This window comes from Polypterus senegalus, chromosome 5, assembly GCF_016835505.1.
Source record: "Polypterus senegalus isolate Bchr_013 chromosome 5, ASM1683550v1, whole genome shotgun sequence".
In the NCBI taxonomy this organism is placed as follows: Eukaryota; Metazoa; Chordata; class Cladistia; order Polypteriformes; family Polypteridae; genus Polypterus; species Polypterus senegalus.
In genome coordinates, this window is record NC_053158.1 from 202,142,530 (window position 1) to 202,162,279 (window position 19,750).

General features: G+C 43.0%; 1 protein-coding gene across 1 annotated transcript in view; it reads left to right on the plus strand.

Moving 5' to 3' along the window:
* Positions 1 to 19,750, plus strand: part of efr3a (EFR3 homolog A (S. cerevisiae)) — a 306,258-nt gene that overhangs the window by 220,981 nt on the left and 65,527 nt on the right. Inside the window, exons 9-12 of the mRNA XM_039753984.1 lie at positions 5,622 to 5,700; positions 10,245 to 10,380; positions 14,060 to 14,224; positions 16,187 to 16,301. Coding sequence (XP_039609918.1) covers positions 5,622 to 5,700; positions 10,245 to 10,380; positions 14,060 to 14,224; positions 16,187 to 16,301 — 495 coding nt within the window. The remainder of the gene's footprint in view (positions 1 to 5,621; positions 5,701 to 10,244; positions 10,381 to 14,059; positions 14,225 to 16,186; positions 16,302 to 19,750) is intronic.

Sequence of the window (19,750 nt, forward strand, 5' to 3'; positions counted from 1 at the left end):
CTGTGCTCACTTCCCGGGTCCTCCCTGCGTGGAGTTTGCATGTTCTCCCCGTGTCTGCATGGGTTTCCTCCTACAGTCCAAAGACATGCAGGTTAGGTGCATTGGCGATCCTAAATTGTCCCTAGTGTGTGTTTGGTGTGTGTGTGTGTGTTTGTGCCCTGCGGTGGGCTGGCGCCCCACCCGGGGTTTGTTTCCTGCCTTGCGCCCTGTATTGGCTGGGATTGGCTCCAGCAGACTCCCGTGACCCTGTAGTTCGGATATAGCGGATTGGATAATGGATGGATGGGTCTTGTCCCATGGGTGGCATGGTGGGTGAGGTGGTAGTACTGCTGCTTCGCAGTTAGGAGACCTGGGTTCGCTTCCCAGGTCCTCCCTGCGTGGAGTTTCCATGTTCTCCCCATGTCTGCGTGAGTTTCCTCCCACAGTCCAAAGACATGCAGGTTAGGTGCATTGGTGATCCTAAATTGTCCCTAGTGTGAGCTTGGTGTGTGTATTGGGCTGGTGCCCTGCCCAGGGATTTGTTCCTGCCTTGTGCTCTGTGCTGGCTGGGATTGGCTCCAGCACACCCCTCGTGTCCCTGTAGTTAGGATATATAGCAGGTTGGATAATGACTAACTGACTGACTAAAGTGGGGGTGAAATGGGGTTGGTTATTTATTGTTTATTTTATTACTACTGGTTTAATTTCTTTTTAAGTATATATTTTACATAACATATAGTATTATCTACTGCGGTGGACTGGTGCCTTGCCTGGGGGTTTGTTCTTGCCTTGCGCCTTGTGTTGCCTGGGATTGGCTCCAGCAGAGCCTGTGTAAGGATATCATGGGGTGGATAATTAATGGATGGTGGATGGATCTTGTCCCATTCTCGACTGATGTTGGATTCTAACAGCTTTCTCATATTTTTCGCTTCATGATGCGCCAACTGCTTTCAGTCGGTGAAAGGTCTAGATTGCAGCCCACTTAGTTCAGCACACGGACTCTTCTACCACAAAGCCATGCTGTTGTAAGAGATGCAGTACAGTCGTGGCCAAAAGTTTGGAGAAGGCTTTTATTGACAATGACATGAAGTTTATGCAATAAGTCCACTTTTGCCTTATGGCCTGGTGCTCCATCATGTTGGTCCTTCTTTCTTTGTCAAGACCTCTGCAATTCACCCTGGCAGGCTGTCAATCAACTTCTGGGCCAAATCCTCACTGATGGCAGCCCATTCTTGCATCATCAATGGTTGGAGTTTGTCAGAATTGGTGGGTTTTTGTTTGTCCACCCGCCCCTTGAGGATTCTCAATGACATTAACACTAGAATTACCAGAGCCTACGAGAAAGCTCGTAAATCCGGCCCACCTTAAGTCCATTCTCACCTCTCCATCAGCGTCTTTTGTCCTGTAAATGTGTCGATAAGCAGCAAGCAGCCTGGCATCCCATCCCACCGCTGCAGTTCACTTCGCTAAGAAGTTTCTCAGTGCTCAGTGTTTATGTTCAAGTGAAGTGCTGGAGCTTTATAGGGTAAAATAGTACATCGTCATTTGGAATACATACATTTCATGTGTGTTCCGTGTCAAGAACAATTTATGTAAAACGTAGTCAACACAAAAGCGTTTTCTATGTTTTAGTAATAATTGAAAAAATGTTGGCATAAAATGTATAAGTGTGAAGCCTAAAATACAAATAAAGAAATTATCGACACAAGACAACAGACACTGAATGGAGATGTGTGAGTGGATTTAAGGTGGGCCGGATTTACGAGTTTTCTCTTAAGCTTTGGTAATTCTAGTGTTAAGGTCTGGAGAGTTTACAGGCCATGGACCCCAGATTTCATTGCCAATTAGTAGTCTCTTTTGCCTTATGGCCAGGTGCTCCATCATTGTTGGTCACCAAACTGTTCTTGGATGGTTGGGAGAAGTAGCTCCCACAGAATGTTTTGTTTATTCCTGGCTTTGTTGTTAGGTCAAATTATAAGTGAGCCCGCTGCCTTGGCTGTCGTGAATGGTCTCAGGATGCTTTACTGTTGGCCTGACACAGGACTGATGGTAGCGCCGCTCACCTTTTTTCTGGTTGCCCCCAAACAATCAGAAAGGGGATTCATTAGAACATTAGAAGAATTCAGACGACAACAGGCTATTGAGGCCCAACAAAGGTCACCAGTCCTATCCACGTAATTCTTCTAAAATAACATTAAGTGGAGTTTTGAAGGCCCCTAATGTCTGACTGCCTACCAAGCTACTTGGTCGCTTATTCCATGTGTCTGTGGTTCTCTGTGTGATGAAAAACTTCCTAATGTTTGTGCAAAATTTACCCTTTAACAAGTTTCCAACTGTGTCCCCGTGTTCTTGATGAACTCATTTTAAAGTCACCGTCTCGATCCACTAGACTAATTCACTTCATCATTTTAAACACATCAGTCAGGTCTTCTCTTAATCTTATTTTGTTTAAACTGTAAAGGCTCAGCTCTTTTAATCTTTCCTCATAACTAATCCCCTGTAGCCCTGGAATCAGCCTAGTCGCTCTTCTCTGGACCTTTTCTTGTGCTGCTATGTCCTTTTTGTAGCCTGAAGACCAAAACTGCACCCTGGACTCCAGAAGAAGCCTCACCAGTGTGTTATAAAGCTTGAGCAGAACCTCCTGTGACTTGTACTCCACACATCAAGGCGGTATATAACCTGACATTCATCAGAGAAGATGACTTGACCCCAGCAGTCCAATCCCTGTACCTTTTTGCAGAATATCAGTCTGTCCCTGATGTTTTTCTTGGCTTTTTGCTGCTCTTCTTGACACCCACCAGGCCATCCTCCAAAACTCTTCGCCTCACTCACACCTGCCTGCTGCCATTCCTGAGCAAACTCTGCCCTGGTGGTGTCCCGATACCCGAGCCGTGAATAAAGAATGGGACCAAAACATCCTCTGAGAGCAACATCTCCCAACTATCCAAAAACAGTTTGGGGACCAACATGATGGAGCACTGGGCCATAAGGCAAAAGTGAGAACTAAGTGGCTCGGGGAACAAAACATCAAAATTTTGGGTCCATGGCCAGGAAACTTCCCATTGAGAACTTGCGGTCAAATCCTCAAGGGGCGGGTGGACAAACAAGAACCCACCAATTCTAATTATGCAAGAATGGGCTACCATCAGTCAGGATTGGGCCCAAAAGTTGATTGACCGCCTGCCTGGGCAAATTGCAGAAGTCTTGATAAAGAAAGAAGGGCCAACACTGCAAACATGGACTCTTTGCATAAACTTAATGTCATTGTCAATAAAAGCCTTTGAAACTTCTGAAATGCTTGTAATTCTACTTTAGTGTACCAGAGAAACATCTGACAAAAAGATCTCAAAACGCTAAAGCAGCAGACTTTGTGAAAACCAATACTTGGGTCATTCTTCAAACTTTTGGCCACGATGGTTCTTTGTGCAGGGCAGAAGTAATTTTTTCCAATAATCATCACAGACCTCATAGTTTTTCACTTTTTCACAATTCCAATAGGTCAGTAGACAGATTGGGGGAGCATTGGGGGTCATGAGGTCTTCTTAAAGGGGTGTGTGGTGTACCTGTTATCTGCAAAAGGACGAAGGTCCAAGTCTTTAGAGTCCTGGTGCTTCCCGTTTGTGAGACATGGCCGCTATCCAGTGACCTGAGATGAAGACTGGACTCCTTCAGCCTGTTTGAGAAACTGTCTCTTCAGAAAATCCTTGGGCACCGCTGTTTTGACTTTGTGTTGCTCATGGAGTCCCGAATGAGGCACCTGACCTGCATTGTGAGGGAGCGTCAGTTACGGCACTACGGCCATGTGGCGCGATTCCCCAAGGGTGATCAGGCTCACAGGACCCTCATTGTTGAGAACCTGAGTGGCTGGACCAGGCCAAGGGGATGGCCAAATAACTCCCGGATAACTTCTGGATTAGCCAATTAGGCTAATTGGCTATTAGAAGCTAATTATCTAATTACCAGGTCAGGTCGGGTTGCCTGCTCTGGTACAGGGCATTGCCGCACCCACCACACAACAAAACAGCTCAGGATCCCGGTTGGCAACCCAATAGGCAGACACACGGTCCGGTTCCACCCTCCGGAAATTACCCACTATCTGTCGCAGCCAGGTGTTAAAAGCTTAAAATCTTTTTCCAGAACTTTCCAAGCTGTTTAAAGGCACAGTTAACAAAACGTATGTAAACTTGTGACCCACTGGAATTGTAATATGTTCAATAAAAAGTGAAAAACTTTGAGGTCTGTGAACATTGTTGCTAAAAATGACTCTTGCCCTGCAAAGAGTAGACGTCTTAAACGATCTGACAGATTTATGGTTTGTTAGTATCAAATCTGTGGGGGGCTTATAAAGAATTTTAAAGAATTCTTCCGAAGTGTATGGAAACTCCTGACTTCAACTGTGTAAGTGACCGGGCTTGTAAGAACATACGATGGCTGTAGATGGGGTTTGGGGAGTTCTCTTCAGGTCTAAGTAATAAACAGTCTGAAGTGGAAAGTATGTCACCCAAGGGACCCTACCATGACAAAACAGTGAGTAATAGTGAAAAGACTCTATAGGAAATGGACATAAATTCAAACTTACCTTTTAAATATCCCCTGTAAGTGTTAATACATAATAATATTTATATTTAATAATAATAATTATATTTATATAGGCCTTTAATGACCTCTTGGGCACGGCCATCAGCAGTGTGTCTGTGGAGAGAGTGTCAACCTCGTCATTGAGAGCTTTACTTACCTTAGCAGTGACATTAATGTCTCTGGTGACTCCTCCTATGAAGTCAGTAGACTGATTCGGGGGGTCATGAGGTCACTGGAAAGGGGTGTGTCACAGCAGATATCTCTGTTAAAGGACGAAGGTCCAGGTTTTTAGAGTCCTGGTGCTTCCTGGTACAATGTGGTGCGGGCATTTCTGCACTTAAGTGCACAGGTGCGGAGTTGCCCGTGGCCATATTTAATGCTAGGAGCTGCTAATCACCACACCTGGTGCTTCCTGTTTGTGAGACATAGCCGCTATCCACTGACCTGAGACGAAGACTGGACTCCTTCATTTGTGTCTCTTCGGAGAATCCTTTTGTACTGCTGGTTTGACTATGTTGTTCTCATGAGGCACGTGACCTGCATTGTGAGAGAGCGTCAGTTACAGTACTACGGCCATGTGGCACGTTTCCCACGAGGGTGATCCGGCTCGTAAGATCCTCATTGTTGGGGACCCAAGTGGCTGGACCAGGCCAAGGGGTATCCCACGTAACACCTGGCTGCGGCAGATAGAGGGTCATTTCCAGAGGGCGTGTCTGCCTGGGGGGTTGCCAACCGGGATCCCGAGTTGTTTTGTTGTGTGGTGTGGTGCGGCAACGTGCTGTACCAGTGCATGCTCCCCAACTTGAACTTGAACGTTCTCACTACTCAAAGCGCCACCACACAGGGAGGGTGCAGGATGCAAATCCACGATCTCTTTACTACCAGGCATTAGCGCTACCATTGTGCCACATGAGACCCTTGACTTCATCTATTAGCCTGGTTATATTTTTATACTCCTTTTGCATGTGAGTACTTGGAGGTGAATGCCATCATTGTTGGTAATGTTATGAGTGAAGGATCTGAACTGGTTTTTAACACAACTTTTGATTTCTGTATACTTGCAGGCACTTGGATAACCATCATCTTTGGGAGTCAAATGAGTTTGCCGTCAGTTGCTTTAGGATCGTCATGTACTCCATACAGGTATGGAAGAAAAAACACCCTGCTGCCTTTTGTCACAAATACAACCATTCAAGTAGTTACAACAACAATAGCAATAATCGTCATCATCATAATTATTGACCACAAAACAGTGTCTTACACACATAGCCAGTACAAATATTGCACTTATACAACAATAAAATAAAATAAAATTGATGAGCCACAGCATTAAGTTATGGGAAACAGTAGTGGAAGCTCAGTTAAGAAGTGAGGTGATGATTAGTGAGCAGCAGGATGGTTTCATGCCAAGAAAGAGCACCACAGATGCAGTGTTTGCTCTGAGGATGTTGATGGAGAAGTTTAGAGAATACCAGAAGGAGCTGAATTGCATCTTTGTGGACCTGGAGAATGGAAATGACAGGGTGACAAGAGAGGAGCTGTGGTATTGTATGAGGAAGTCGGGAGTAGCAGAGAAGTATGTAAGAGTAGTACAGGGAAATGTGACCATGGTGAGGTCTGCTGTAGGAGTGACGGAGGTGGGATTACATCAGGGATCGGCTCTGAGCCCTTTCTTATTTGTAATGGTGATGGACAAGTTGACAGACGAGATTAGACAGGAGTCCCCGTAGACTGTGGTGTTTGCTGATGATGTTGTAATCTGCAGTGAGTGTAGGGAGCAGGTGGAGGAGATCCTGGAGAGGTGGAGATCTGCTCTAGAGAGGAGAGGAGAGGAGAGGAATGAAGGTCAGTAGGAACCACCAAGACCGAATACATGTGTGTGAATGAGAGGGAGGTCAGTGGAATGGTGAGGAAGAGGGAGTAGAGTTGGCGAAGGTGGATGAGTTTAACTTGGGATCAACAGTACAGAGTAATGGGGATTGTGGAAGAGAAGTGAAGAAGAGAGTGCAGGCAGGGTGGAATGGGTGGAGAAGAGTGACAGGAGTGATTTGTGACAGACGGGTATCAGCAAGAGTCAAAGGGAAGGTCTACAGGATGGTAGTGAGACCAGCTATGTTTTATGGGATGGAGACGGTGGCACAGGAGACAGAGCTGGAGGTGGCAGAGTTAAAGATGCTAAGATTTGCATTGGGTGTGACTAGGATGGACAGGATTAGAAATGAGGACATTAGAGGGTCAGCTCAGGTTTGGACGGTTGGGAGACAAAGTCAGAGAGGCGAGATTGCGTTGGTTTGGACATGTGCAGAGGAGAGATGCTGGGTATACTGGGAGAAGGATGCTAAGGATAGAGCTACCAGTGAAGAGGAAAAGAGGAAGGCCTAAGAGGAGGTTTATGGATGTGGTGAGAGAGGACATGCAGGTGATGGGTATAACAGAACAAGATGTCGAGGTCAGGAAGATATGGAAGAAGATGATCTGCTGTGGCAACCCCTAACGGGAGCAGCTGAAAGAAGAACAAGATACAACGATAACCGCCATTTATTTTTGTATAGCCCAAAAATCACACAAAGAATACCTCAATGGGCTTTGGCAGGCCATGTTTAAATGATGGTCCCCAAGCTTTGACTCTGTAAAAAGACAAGAAGACAACTCCAATAATACCTTTCGACAAAAAAAAAGGCTGAAATCTTGGGATGGGCAATTCAAAAAGAGCCAAACAACAACGTGTAGTTTGGGCCTGCAATGGATGTCATAAAACAGAATCCACGTAGTCCTCAAGACCTACTGCATACTCGTGCACTGCCTACAAACACTTAATGGGATGCTGGAGGACAGCATCACATGGACGTGTCAACAACACATCAATACAGTGGTGTGAAAAACTATTTGCTCCCTTCCTGATTTCTTATTCTTTTGCATGTTTGTCACACAAAATGTTTCTGATCATCAAACACATTTAACCATTAGTCAAATATAACACAAGTAAACACAAAATGCAGTTTTTAAAAGATGTTTTTTATTATTTAGGGAGAAAAAAAATCCAAACCTACATGGCCCTGTGTGAAAAAGTAATTGCCCCCTGAACCTAATAACTGGTTGGGACACCCTTAGCAGCAATAACTGCAATCAAGCGTTTGCGATAACTTGCAATGAGTCTTTTACGGCGCTCTGGAGGAATTTTGGCCCACTCATCTTTGCAGAATTGTTGTAATTCAGCTTTATTTGAGGGTTTTCTAGCATGAAGCGCCTTTTTAAGGTCATGCCATAGCATCTCAATTGGATTCAGGTCAGGACTTTGACTAGGCCACTCCAAAGTCTTCATTTTGTTTTTCTTCAGCCATTCAGAGGTGGATTTGCTGGTGTGTTTTGGGTCATTGTCCTGTTGCAGCACCCAAGATCACTTCAGCTTGAGTTGACGAACAGATGGCCGGACATTCTCCTTCAGGATATTTTGGTAGGCAGTAGAATTCATGGTTCCATCTATCACAGCAAGCCTTCCAGGTCCTGAAGCAGCAAAACAACCCCAGACCATCACACTACCACCACCATATTTTACTGTTGGTATGATGTTCTTTTTCTGAAATGCTGTGTTCCTTTTACGCCAGATGTAACGGGACATTTGCCTTCCAAAAAGTTCAACTTTTGTCTCATCAGTCCACAAGGTGTTTTCCCAAAAGTCTTGGCAATCATTGAGATGTTTCTTAGCAAAATTGAGACGAGCCCTAATGTTCTTTTGCTTAAGAGTGGTTTGCGTCTTGGAAATCTGCCATGCAGGCCGTTTTGCCCAGTCTCTTTTTATGGTGGAGTCGTGAACACTGACCTTAATTGAGGCAAGTGAGGCCTGCAGTTCTTTAGACGTTGTCCTGGGGTCTTTTGTGACCTCTCGGATGAGTCATCTCTGCGCTCTTGGGGTAATTTTGGTCGGCCGGCCACTCCTGGGAAGGTTCACCACTGTTCCATGTTTTTGCCATTTGTGGATAATGGCTCTCACTGTGGTTCGCTGGAGTCCCAAAGCTTTAGAAATGGCTTTATAACCTTTACCAGACTGATAGATCTCAATTACTTCTGTTCTCATTTGTTCCTGAATTTCTTTGGATCTTGGCATGATGTCTAGCTTTTGAGGTGCTTTTGGTCTACTTCTCTGTGTCAGGCAGCTCCTATTTAAGTAATTTCTTGATTGAAACAGGTGTGGCAGTAATCAGGCCTGGGGGTGGCTACGGAAATTGAACTCAGGTGTGATACACCACAGTTAGGTGATTTTTGAACAAGGGGGCAATTACTTTTTCACACAGGGCCATGTAGGTTTGTATTTTTTTTTCTCCCTAAATAATAAAAACCATCATTTAAAAACTGCATTTTGTGTTTACTTGTGTTATATTTGACTAATGGTTAAATGTGTTTGATGATCAGAAACATTTTGTGTGACAAACACGCAAAAGAATAAGAAATCAGGAAGGGGGCAAATAGTTTTTCACACCACTGTACATAAGAAGACGTAGTGTCTCCCAGGGAGCCTCACGTAGCCCTCTCTGGTTCTGTCCTCGCTCTGGACCCGATATCGAACTGATCAAACACACAATATGGATACAAAGCCAAAAACCAGCCTATCACCTCCATTCTAGATGGACAATACAAAGATATGTGCAGGAACAAACACACAAATACAACAATTACTAGAAATAATCGAAACATATTCACAAGACATCCATGTGGAGTTTGGACTGGGCAAATGGAAATCTATTCATGTAGAGAAGGTGGATAAACCCTCAAAATTGACACCCAAATCCAGGCCATGGGATGTTCAAAATGTTTCTACACTTTCATATTTTCGTGGAAACGGTAAAAGCGAACACATTTTTTGCTGATGCCATTAGAAAGTTGGTATGACGCTGGCACCATCATGAGCAAGAATGTGTTAAAGTCCTTTTGTAGGACTGGCGCCCCCTCCATGGTTGACTCCTGAACTGTACTTGAACTGTCTTTGAAGTGAGCAATACATCAGAAGGATCGATTTTCGAAATCCACTTATCCAGAGCAGGGTTGCAAAAGCCTATCCCACCAAGCATCGGCCACAATTCCTGGACAAGATGCCAGCCCATCGCAGGGTGAACACAAACTCACACACACATCAGGGGCCAATTTAGCATCACTAATCTCTCTGACCTTTCAGAATGATATAGGATGATATTATTGATGCCTGGAATAGAAATGAACCAAATGCATACATTATATGTTTATATAGTACCTGCCAAATAATACACGTGTTTTGCCCTATTTGGGGCTCATCAGGTGTACTCACTTTTGCTTTGAAGCCTCAGATGTTGTGTCACTTACTTGACAGGACGTCGATCCAGCAGCCGTGGCACAACATCTGAGGCTTCACCTCAGGAACTGATGTCCGAGGTTCGATCCCCAAAATTGCGTACACAATTCATGAGCCCCAAATTGGACGAAACACGTGTCGTGTACTCTTTGTATGATTTGGCTGGTACTATATAACATGTCTGTGATATGCTTCTCTTAAAATGACAAATCAGGCAATTCAAATGACATTGAAGTGATTAAAGGGGATTTGCAGACATTTTGGCCAAAAATCACGTAGAAATGACAACACTTGTTCTATCGTACATCGTCACAATTCACACATGTGACATTTTTGTTCTTTTTTTTTTTTATTTTCCTTGTAGGCCCAGCATTCTCACCATGTGATTCAGCAGGTTCTGGGTCACCTGGATGGCCATAAGAAGAGCTCTCCACGGGTCAGGGCTGGAATCGTGCAAGTCATTCTAGAAACTGTGGCAATAGCCGCCAGAGGGTCTATAGGTGAGTCGTAATGAAATAAAGAATGTTGTGTATATTTGTTGTTTGTTTTTTTTCTTTATATTTTATATGCAATTTTTTTTTAGAAGTAAAAAGCCTTCATTGTCATTGTAAAAAATGACAATGAAATTACAAGCACCACTCCAGTTCTTTTGTTGGAAATTTTTTTTTAAAAACTACAACTCGTAATACACACAAGAAGAACAACATAAAAATAATCCATCCATCCATCCATCATCCAGCCCGCTATATCCTAACTACAAGGTCACGGGGGTCTGCTGGAGCCAATCCCAGCCAACACAGGGCAAACCCCAAGCAGGGCGCCAGCCCACCGCAGGGCACACACACACCCCACACCAAGCACACACGGGACAATTTAGAATCACCAATGTATCTAACCTGCATGTCTTTGGACTGTGGGAGGAAACCCACGCAGACACGGGGAGAACTTGCAAACTCCACGCAGGGAGGACTCAGAAAGCGAACCCGGCTCTCCTAACTGCGAGGCAGCAGCGCTGCTCAGTGCGCCACCGTGCCGCCCCATAAAAATAATACATTTAAAAAAATGTTATTGCACTAAAGGATATTGCATATTTAACCTAGTTTATAGATAACACTATCCATCCATTATCCAACCCGCTATATCCTAACTACAGGGTCATGGGGGTCTGCTAGAGCCAATCCCAGCCAACACAGGGCACAAGGCAGGAAACAAACCCCGGGCAGGGCGCCAGCCCACCACAGTAGATAACAGTATATGATATGTAAAATATATACTTTAAAAGACATTAAAGCAGTAGTAATACAATAAACAATAAATAACCCCATTTCACTGGCGAGTAGCTGCCCAGCAGCAGTATGTATGTATGTATGTATGAGTCTTTTTCCCAGCACTGACCAAAACTTGTTTAACCTGCCTTAATTTGCTTATTTTTGTTCAACGTATTTATGGCCAGTGGATAGAAACTGTTTCTGAATCTGTCGTTCCGTATTTTCAAAGATCTCATAATGCCAACCAGAGGGCAGCAGTTCAAACAGGTGGTGAGCAGGGTGTGAAGGATCCTTAATGATGTTTGTGGCTCTGGTGAGACAGCAGGAGCGGGTTAATGTCTTCCAGGGATGGCAGACTGCAGATTTGTGATTTTTTTTTTTTTGTGCTGAGTTTATGACTCTCTGGAGAGCCTTCTTGTCTTTTGCCATGCATCTGGCGTGCCCTTCTGTGATACAGTATGCCAGGATGCTCTTGATGGTTTAACTCCACCCCCCCATACAAAAAAAAATAACTACATGCTATTAAATTAAATGAACACGAGCGATCACTGCCTCTCCCTCTAACAGAGACCACCACTGATTGAACTGAACATCTGAATCCACCACACACAGTCACACACTTTACACGTGACCCATGGGGATCTCAGGACCACTCCTAATCAGTTCTCACTGCTTTAAGAGATAGAAACACAGTCTCCTTATTTAACAGACAGACCTTGTATGTATTTAACTTGCTTTAAAAGATAACATTCATTCTAAGAATATAATGCGTAATCCTGTGTACATACATATTGAAGCCGGAGAGAAGCCAAGTGGGAGAATGCTGACACACACAAGTCCCATCCAGCAGTGAGGAATGTCGGTGGCATGGTGAGACATTTCTGACCTCGTGCTGGATCCTCATCATTATAAACGCTCACATCATTACATATTCATAGAACTCATGTCAGATATGGGTAACTACCAGAAGAACTGGCTGCTTATTAATTCCTTCACCATTTCTCATCATTTATCACAGACTCTGGGTTTTCTAACCATATTGGTCAAGCAGACATCAGCACTTTTTAAAATAACCTGTTTGTTTGTCCCTCACATGTTTTCTGCCCATCTCCGTAATGTGACTTACAGCTGTCATTTGTCCATCTCTCTCTCGCAAACAAATTTCACAAATTATTTTGCCGCTAGTAACCTTCTTGCTATAAGCGGGTAGTGAAGATATGTTCCAGTGACGGTAGCTGAGTGCCAGTAATCCTCTGAGCCGTTTTGACGGTTCACTGAAGGGTCTTCCTGTTCTCAAAGGTGCTGCCAGAGTACCCCGCTGTAATGCAGTACATGATGACAGACTGTATTGGTGCACCTGTAGAAGTTAACCAGCAGAGGTTGTGGGAGTTGTACTTTCTTCTGGCTCCTTAGTAAGTGATGCCTCTGAAGACCTTTCTTGGCCGTTGCTGTCATGTGTTTGATCCATAATAGGTCCTGGCTGATGTGGATGGCCAAGAATCTGAAACTCTGGACTGTCTCCATCCTCTCGCCGTTAATGCTGATGGGATGGTGATCACTGTATTTTGGTCTCCTGAAGTCCAGAATCAGTTCCTTTGTTTTTTTTGGAATTGAGTGCCAGGTTGTTGTTCTGGCTGCAACTCACCAGGTTCTCAACCTCTTCTGTATAGGCTGCTTTGTCATTATTGGAGATCAGGCCTATCAATGTGGTTCCTTTTGCAAACTTTATTATGATGTTAGTGTCATGGATGGGTTTGTAGTGATTTCTGAAGAGGGAGTGAAGGAGAGGGCTCAGCACACAGCCCTGTGGGAATGTGGTATTTACAGTATTAAAGTAAAATAATACCAGTAGAAGAAAAAATAGTAGGAATTATAAATAGATATCAAAGTCTGGATGTATATAGTGTTAGTTAAAGATGTTATTAAAGATGATGTTGTCCTGGGTGGCTTTTAGATTCAGCATTCGGTCGTCTTTGAAAATCTGCATTGTTATCTGCATATTGATTTGGCAAAAGTTTACACCTGATGCCCTTCCTGACGTAACCCTCCCCATTTATCCGGACTTGGGACCGGCATGAAGAAACACACTGGTTTATGCATCCCCTGTGGCAGGGTCATCTTTGGGTTATTCTCTGAATATTAGGATGATGGAGATCAAATTTCTCCAATTTATAGTAAAAGTACCAAAAATAATACGAGGGACATTCAAAAAGTTTGCGCAATTTTATATTTTTGTTGGAAACGGTGAAGGCGGGAGGAGGCGTTAGTGAACATTAAAAAGTTGGTACGACGCTGGGAAAATTGCGAAGGTGACTATATAGAAAATGTTATTGAAATTCTTAGTAGAATTTTAAAAAGTGCAGAAACTTTTTGAACGTCCCTCATAATAAAAATAATAATTAGAATACTATAATATTTTAATAATATTATTATTAATATTATAATATAAAAAATAAGAATGGTTAATCCATCCATCCATCCATTATCCAACCCGCTATATCCTAACTACAGGGTCACGGGTGTCTGCTGGCGCCAATCCCAGCCAACACAGGGAACAAATCCCGGGCAGGGCGCCTGCCCACCGCAGAAGAACAGTTAAGTTAGGTCTTAAATTTTTGGAAAAGAAAAGGAGGCCCAGACGTAATTAATTCATTAATTGCATTTATCAGTCCCATTTCATCACAGTCTGCCTGGGAATAATGAAAAACTCATAATAATAGAGGCCTGTTGCAGTTTGTTATTTTTAATAAAGTGCCTGCATCATTCCAAACTGACGGTTTTATCGTCCCAGAACAGCCATTTTAGAAAATGACCGATTGAATGACTCTGTGTATATATTGGGAACTGTTTTTTTTTTTCCTACGTCTTCTTTTCATTCTTTAATTACAATTTTCTTTCGTTTAATCCCAAGGTCCAACTGTCCTCGATGTGTTCAATACACTGCTAAAACACTTGCGTATAAGCGTGGATTTTGAACTTGGAGATCGACGTTACTCTTCTAGCAGCGGCAATGCTAACTCCACCTTCAAAGAAAGTGAAGAAAGGGTTGTCCAGAATGCCATTATACAAACCATCGGTGAGTTTCCCATCTTTTTTTTTATATAAATAATAAAGAAATTCAAAGCCAAGGAGGGTGACGTGTTAACACTCATGGTAATGTGACAGGACAGTACAGCGTGGAGCAATAGAGCAGATGAAAATTATTAAACAAAGTAGTGACAAGTGATTAGGAGAGATGGCAGTGGACTTTGTTTAATGCGATCTTAGAAAGTGAGAAGATGCCTGAGGAGTGGAGAAGAAGAGGACTGGTGCCGATATTTAAAAATAAGGGGGATGTGCAGAGCTGTAGTAACTACAGGGGGATAAAACTGATGAGCCACAGCGAGAAGTTATGGAAAAGAGTAGTGGAAGGTCAGTTAAGAAGGGAGGTGATGATTAGTGAGCAGCAGTGTGGTGTCATGTCAGGAAAGAGCACCACAGATGTGCTGATTGCTCTGAGGATGTTGATGGAGAAGTTTAGAGAGAAGGCCAGAAGGAACTGCATTGTGTCTTTGTGGACCTGGAGAAAGAATATGACAGGGTGACAAGAGAGGAGTTGTGGTATTGTATAAGGAAGTTGGGAGTGGCAGAGAAGTATGTAAGAGCAGGACTAGAAAAGGTCCAGAGAAGAGCAACTAGGCTGATTCCAGGGCTACAGGGGATGAGTTATGAGGAAAGATTAAAAGAGCTGAGCCTTTACAGTTTAAGCAAACGAAGATGAAGAGGAGACCTGACTGAAGTGTTTAAAATCATGAAGGGAATTAGTCCAGTGGATCGAGATGGTGACTTTAAAATGAGTTCATCAAGAACACGGGGACACAGTTGGAAACTTGTTAAGGGGAAATTTTCCACAAACATTAGGAAGTTTTTCTTTGCACAAAGAACGATAGACACCTGGAATAAGAGACCAAGTAGTGTGGTAGACAGTAAAACTCGACTTGATGTTTTTTGGAGGAAATAAGTGGAGAGGACTGGCGAGCTTTGTTGGGCTGAATGGCCTGTTCTCATCTACATTGTTCTAATGTTCTAAAAGAGTGGTACAGGATATGTACAAGGAATATGTGACCGTGGTGTGGTCTGTAGTAGGAGTGACGGAGGTGGGATTACATCAGGGATCGGCTCTGAGCCCTTTCTTATTTGCAATGGTGATGGACAGGTTGACAGACGACATTAGGCAGGAGTCCCCGTGGACTGTGATGTTTGCTGATGACACTGTGATCTGTAGAGAGAGTAGGGTGACCTTGGAGAGGTGGAGATGTGCTCTAGAGAGGAGAGGAATGAAGGTCAGTAGGACCACCAAGACAGAATACATGTGTGTAAATGAGAGGGAGTTCAGTGGAATGGTGAGGATGCAGAGAGTAGAGTTGGTGAAGGTGGATGAGTTTAAATACTTAAGACTAATGGGGATTGTGAAAGAGGTGAAAAAGAGAGTGCAGGCAGAGTGGAATGGGTGGAGAAGAGTGTCAGGAGTGATTTATGACAGACGAGTATCAGCAAGAGTGATAGATAGATAGATAGATAGATAGATGAGCACATCAAATAAGTGGTGGGAACAGTTGGCAGCCATGATGTGTCCATGTAAGAGTTCTGAGAGTGAAGTATAATCCGGCCCTTTGCCGCTGTTTCCACTAGTTTGTTGGTTTTAGTCAGGGATGGAGCTTTCAAATGTCTTCATGTGATATCCGAGTCCTCTAGGCTCATACAAGGAAAGATTTCACTCATCCTTAGGAAATCTGTGCCAGCTTCCTCCTACATATTCAGATTTGCCACCTTCATTGGGTGGGAAGTTTTATTTTTTTTGGGGGGACAGAATCCGGTCATACATATATCCAGTTTCTTTTTCCAGGTGGCCAAAGTTATTACTATGGAGGAAGCGAACACAGTTGGCTTGAGGCTCTACTTCCTTTTTCTTTACTTTCTTTTTCCCCTTAATGATAGGGTTATGGTAACGAGGTAAGATGCTGCAAAAGAAAAATGTACTTTTGTTCTTTGTCGTTAGGTTTCTTTGGTGGAAATCTCCCAGATTATCAGAGGTCTGAAGTGATGATGTTTATCATGGGGAAGGTTCCCGTATTTGGAACACCATGCCACACGCTAGAGACCACGAATATGGGGTGAGTTGACAAACACACCACCAAATGACTTTTCGTCTGCTACTCTAAATGTGTTGTGCGTGTAGCTTACACCTAAGGATCTGCTGACACACTCCTTACACACAGTGACATGGCACAGTGGTGTTCTCAAACCTACTAAATCCACTTCAGAGTGACAGGGGAGCCAGGAGACTTTCCCAGCAGCACATGGGCACCAGTCAATCATAGGAACCACGCACTCACACCCATTGGTGATTCCAAACTATTCAGTCCCCTTCAAAGGTCTACACGTTCCTGGATAACAAATGACACATATATGAGGGGGTACCCAAAAATAACCGGAATTGAAAAAAAATATATATCTTTAATAATTTTTACTTACTGAAACTTAGTTTCCTTCAAAGTAATTTCACAAATGTTTGTGTTGAATACATAATCAAGAATAAATAATTCATAGTAATTTCATACTGCGCCATCTCCATCTGTGTGGTTTACCAATTGAGTATCATTTATATGTTGACATTTTTGTGTTTTTCAGGGCTCATGTTATGTTGTTGAAACGTTTGTGTTGATTAATCTTTTGCTGTACAGCCTGTTTTTTAATGTTTATACATTTTGATGATTTTGTTGGAAGTACCAATACGGTTAATATATGTTTCATTTTATCGACCATTTACATTTTTATTCCTGTGAGTGGTTGTGTAGTTAGGGGCCCCAGTGCACTGCTTTGCCCGCGGTGGGGCCTATAATGCTGTTAAGATGACCCTGGTGGGAACAAGAAAAAGTCGCACGGAGCAAAGATCAGGCAAGTAGGGAGGGTGGCAAGAACTCCAGGACAAACAAGTCGATTTAGAAATCTCCTCAATAGTCCAACAACAATCTTCATAAATCGTATTGCCAACTTTTTCAAGATTTTTGTCATTCCTAATTGTGGAAGTTCAGCCAGTTGGTCTTCAAGTGACATTTTACCTCGTTTGAAACACAAAAGCCACTCGTAGACTTGTGCTTTACTTGCAGCTTCCTCTTTAATGCTAGAATTACTGAAGCCTATGAAAAAACTCGTAATCCCAGCCCACCTTAAATCCCTTCGCACCTCTCCATCAGCGTCTTTTGTGTTGTAAATGTGTCAATTGGCACAAGCAGCAAGCAGGCTGCTATTCCATCCACCCCTCAACCGGCGAAGTCAAGTCACAAAGAAGATTCTCAGAGCTAAAGTTTGTGTATCTGGGAGTGAGGTGCCTAGAATTGTAGAGGGTAAATAATATATCGTCATTTAGAATACATTTATTTCATGTGTGTTCCATGTCTACAACAATCTATGTAAACACATCGCTAAAATAGAAATGTTTTTCATATTTTAGTAATAACTGACAAAATGTAAACATGAAGTGTATAACATGTGAAGACTGAAGTCGAAATATCAAATAAACACTTTCACAAAAGATACAAGTGTAACAAAACAAGTGCAGTTTTATTCAGGAATATAGCTGAGGAAAAGAAGTTGCTTTATGGTAAGTCAATGACACGACTGCTTTGATGGCGCAGCAGTAAGAACTGCCAACTCCTAATTAGGGAGTCGTTGGTTTGATACTGGCTGCCTCCCAAATTTACCGTTTTGAGTAGTGAGTTGCTCTTATCTTATATATAAACGTCTACACGTGAAAGTGTGTCTGTTTGTCTGGCCCGGAAGTGAGAGGCGCAGTCTGGGTAAGGGCTGGGTTAGCTGCTAATACACAAGCGAAGCCAGTAAGTCGGCAAAACGAAACCTTCAAAGAAAGACTCACTCGCTTAGCCGCTAATACAGAGGCAGGCACATCGGCAAAACGGTATCCCTTTTACGTTTCCTCCTGCCGTTAATACACAAGCGAGGCGAGCACATCGGCAAAACGAAACCTCCAAAGAAAGACAAAGTCACTTAGCCGCTAATTCATAAACGATGCAAGCACATCGGCAAAACGAAACCTCCTAGGAGACAGACGCCCAGAGCATTTCCTTTCAATTACGTGACATCTCTACATTTTAATTTTTTATTTTCTGACGATTTCAATAGTTCCTAGGAGCCTGAGCTTTTTACAGCACGGCTTACACAGCTAGTTGTTAATATTATACAATACAAACATACATTTGATTTACCAGTGTAAATTTATAGTACTTGTAAAAGTCAGGTTTTTTTTTTTTGTTTCCTTTCAGTTTTATTCTCTCAGTCACGTTCACGCTCCCACAACCCCACCCCAAACTCCCGATCTAACGCTATCTTCAGATATACAGTAATCCCTCCTCGATCGCGGGGGTAACGTTAACGGTAACGTAGGTGAAAATCCGTGAAGTAGAAACCATATGTTTGTATGGTTATTTTTATATATTTTAAGCCCTTATAAACTCTCCCACACTGTTAACATTAATTGAGCCTTCTAGAAATGAAATAACACCCTTTAGTCAAAAGTTTAAACTGTGCTCCATGACAAGACAGAGATGACAGTTCTTTCTCACAATTAAAAGAATGCAAACATATCTTCTCTTCAATGGAGCGCCGTCAGGAGCAGAGAATGTCAGAGAGAGAGAGAGAGTAAAAAGCAAACAATCAAAAAATCAATACGTGCTTTTAAGTATGTAGAAGCACCGCGATAAAGCAGCATTTTGTAGAGGAGCGTCCATATCCTCTAGGCAAACAGCCTCTGTGCAAACAGCCCCTCTGCTCACAGCCCCTCCGTCAGGCAGAGAGAGTGAGAGAGATAGAGAAAAGCAAACAATCAAGCACCGTGCGGGAAGCATATCGTATCTCATTTAGGAGTTTTAGTTAATATGTAATACATACTCTGATTGGGTAGCTTCTAAGCCATCCGCCAATAGCGTCCCTTGTATGAAATCAACTGGGCAAACAAACTGAGGAAGCATGTACCATAAGTTAAAAGACCCATTGTCCGCAGAAATCCGCGAACCAGCGAAAAATCTGTGATCTATATTTAGATATGCTTACATTTAAAATCCGCGATAGAGTGAAGCCGCGAAGGTCGAAGCGCGATATAGCGGGGGATTACTGTAGACGTGGTATAACAAACTTTTTGTTATTTGAGGTGGTTCAGGATTACGATGTTTTTCATTGGCTTCGGTAATTCTAGTGTTAAAAGCAGTTTCAAGCGTCACTACAGTTTCATCAGCTGTTTTTCCCAAGAGGAAACAAAATTTAACGCAGACTCGCTGTTCTTTATGATCGCCCATCACAAAAATCACAGGACACGTTTAATAAGCACCAAGAAAACAACACGGGGACACAGTTGGAAACTTGTGAAGGGTAAATTTCGCACAAACATTAGGAAGTTTTTCTTTACACCAAGAACGATAGACACCTGGAATAACAGACCAAGTAGTGTGGTAGACACTAAGACGTTAGGCACTTTCAAAACTCGACTTGATGTTTTCTTGGAAGAAATAATTGAATAGGACTGGTGAGCTTTATTGGGCTGAATGAC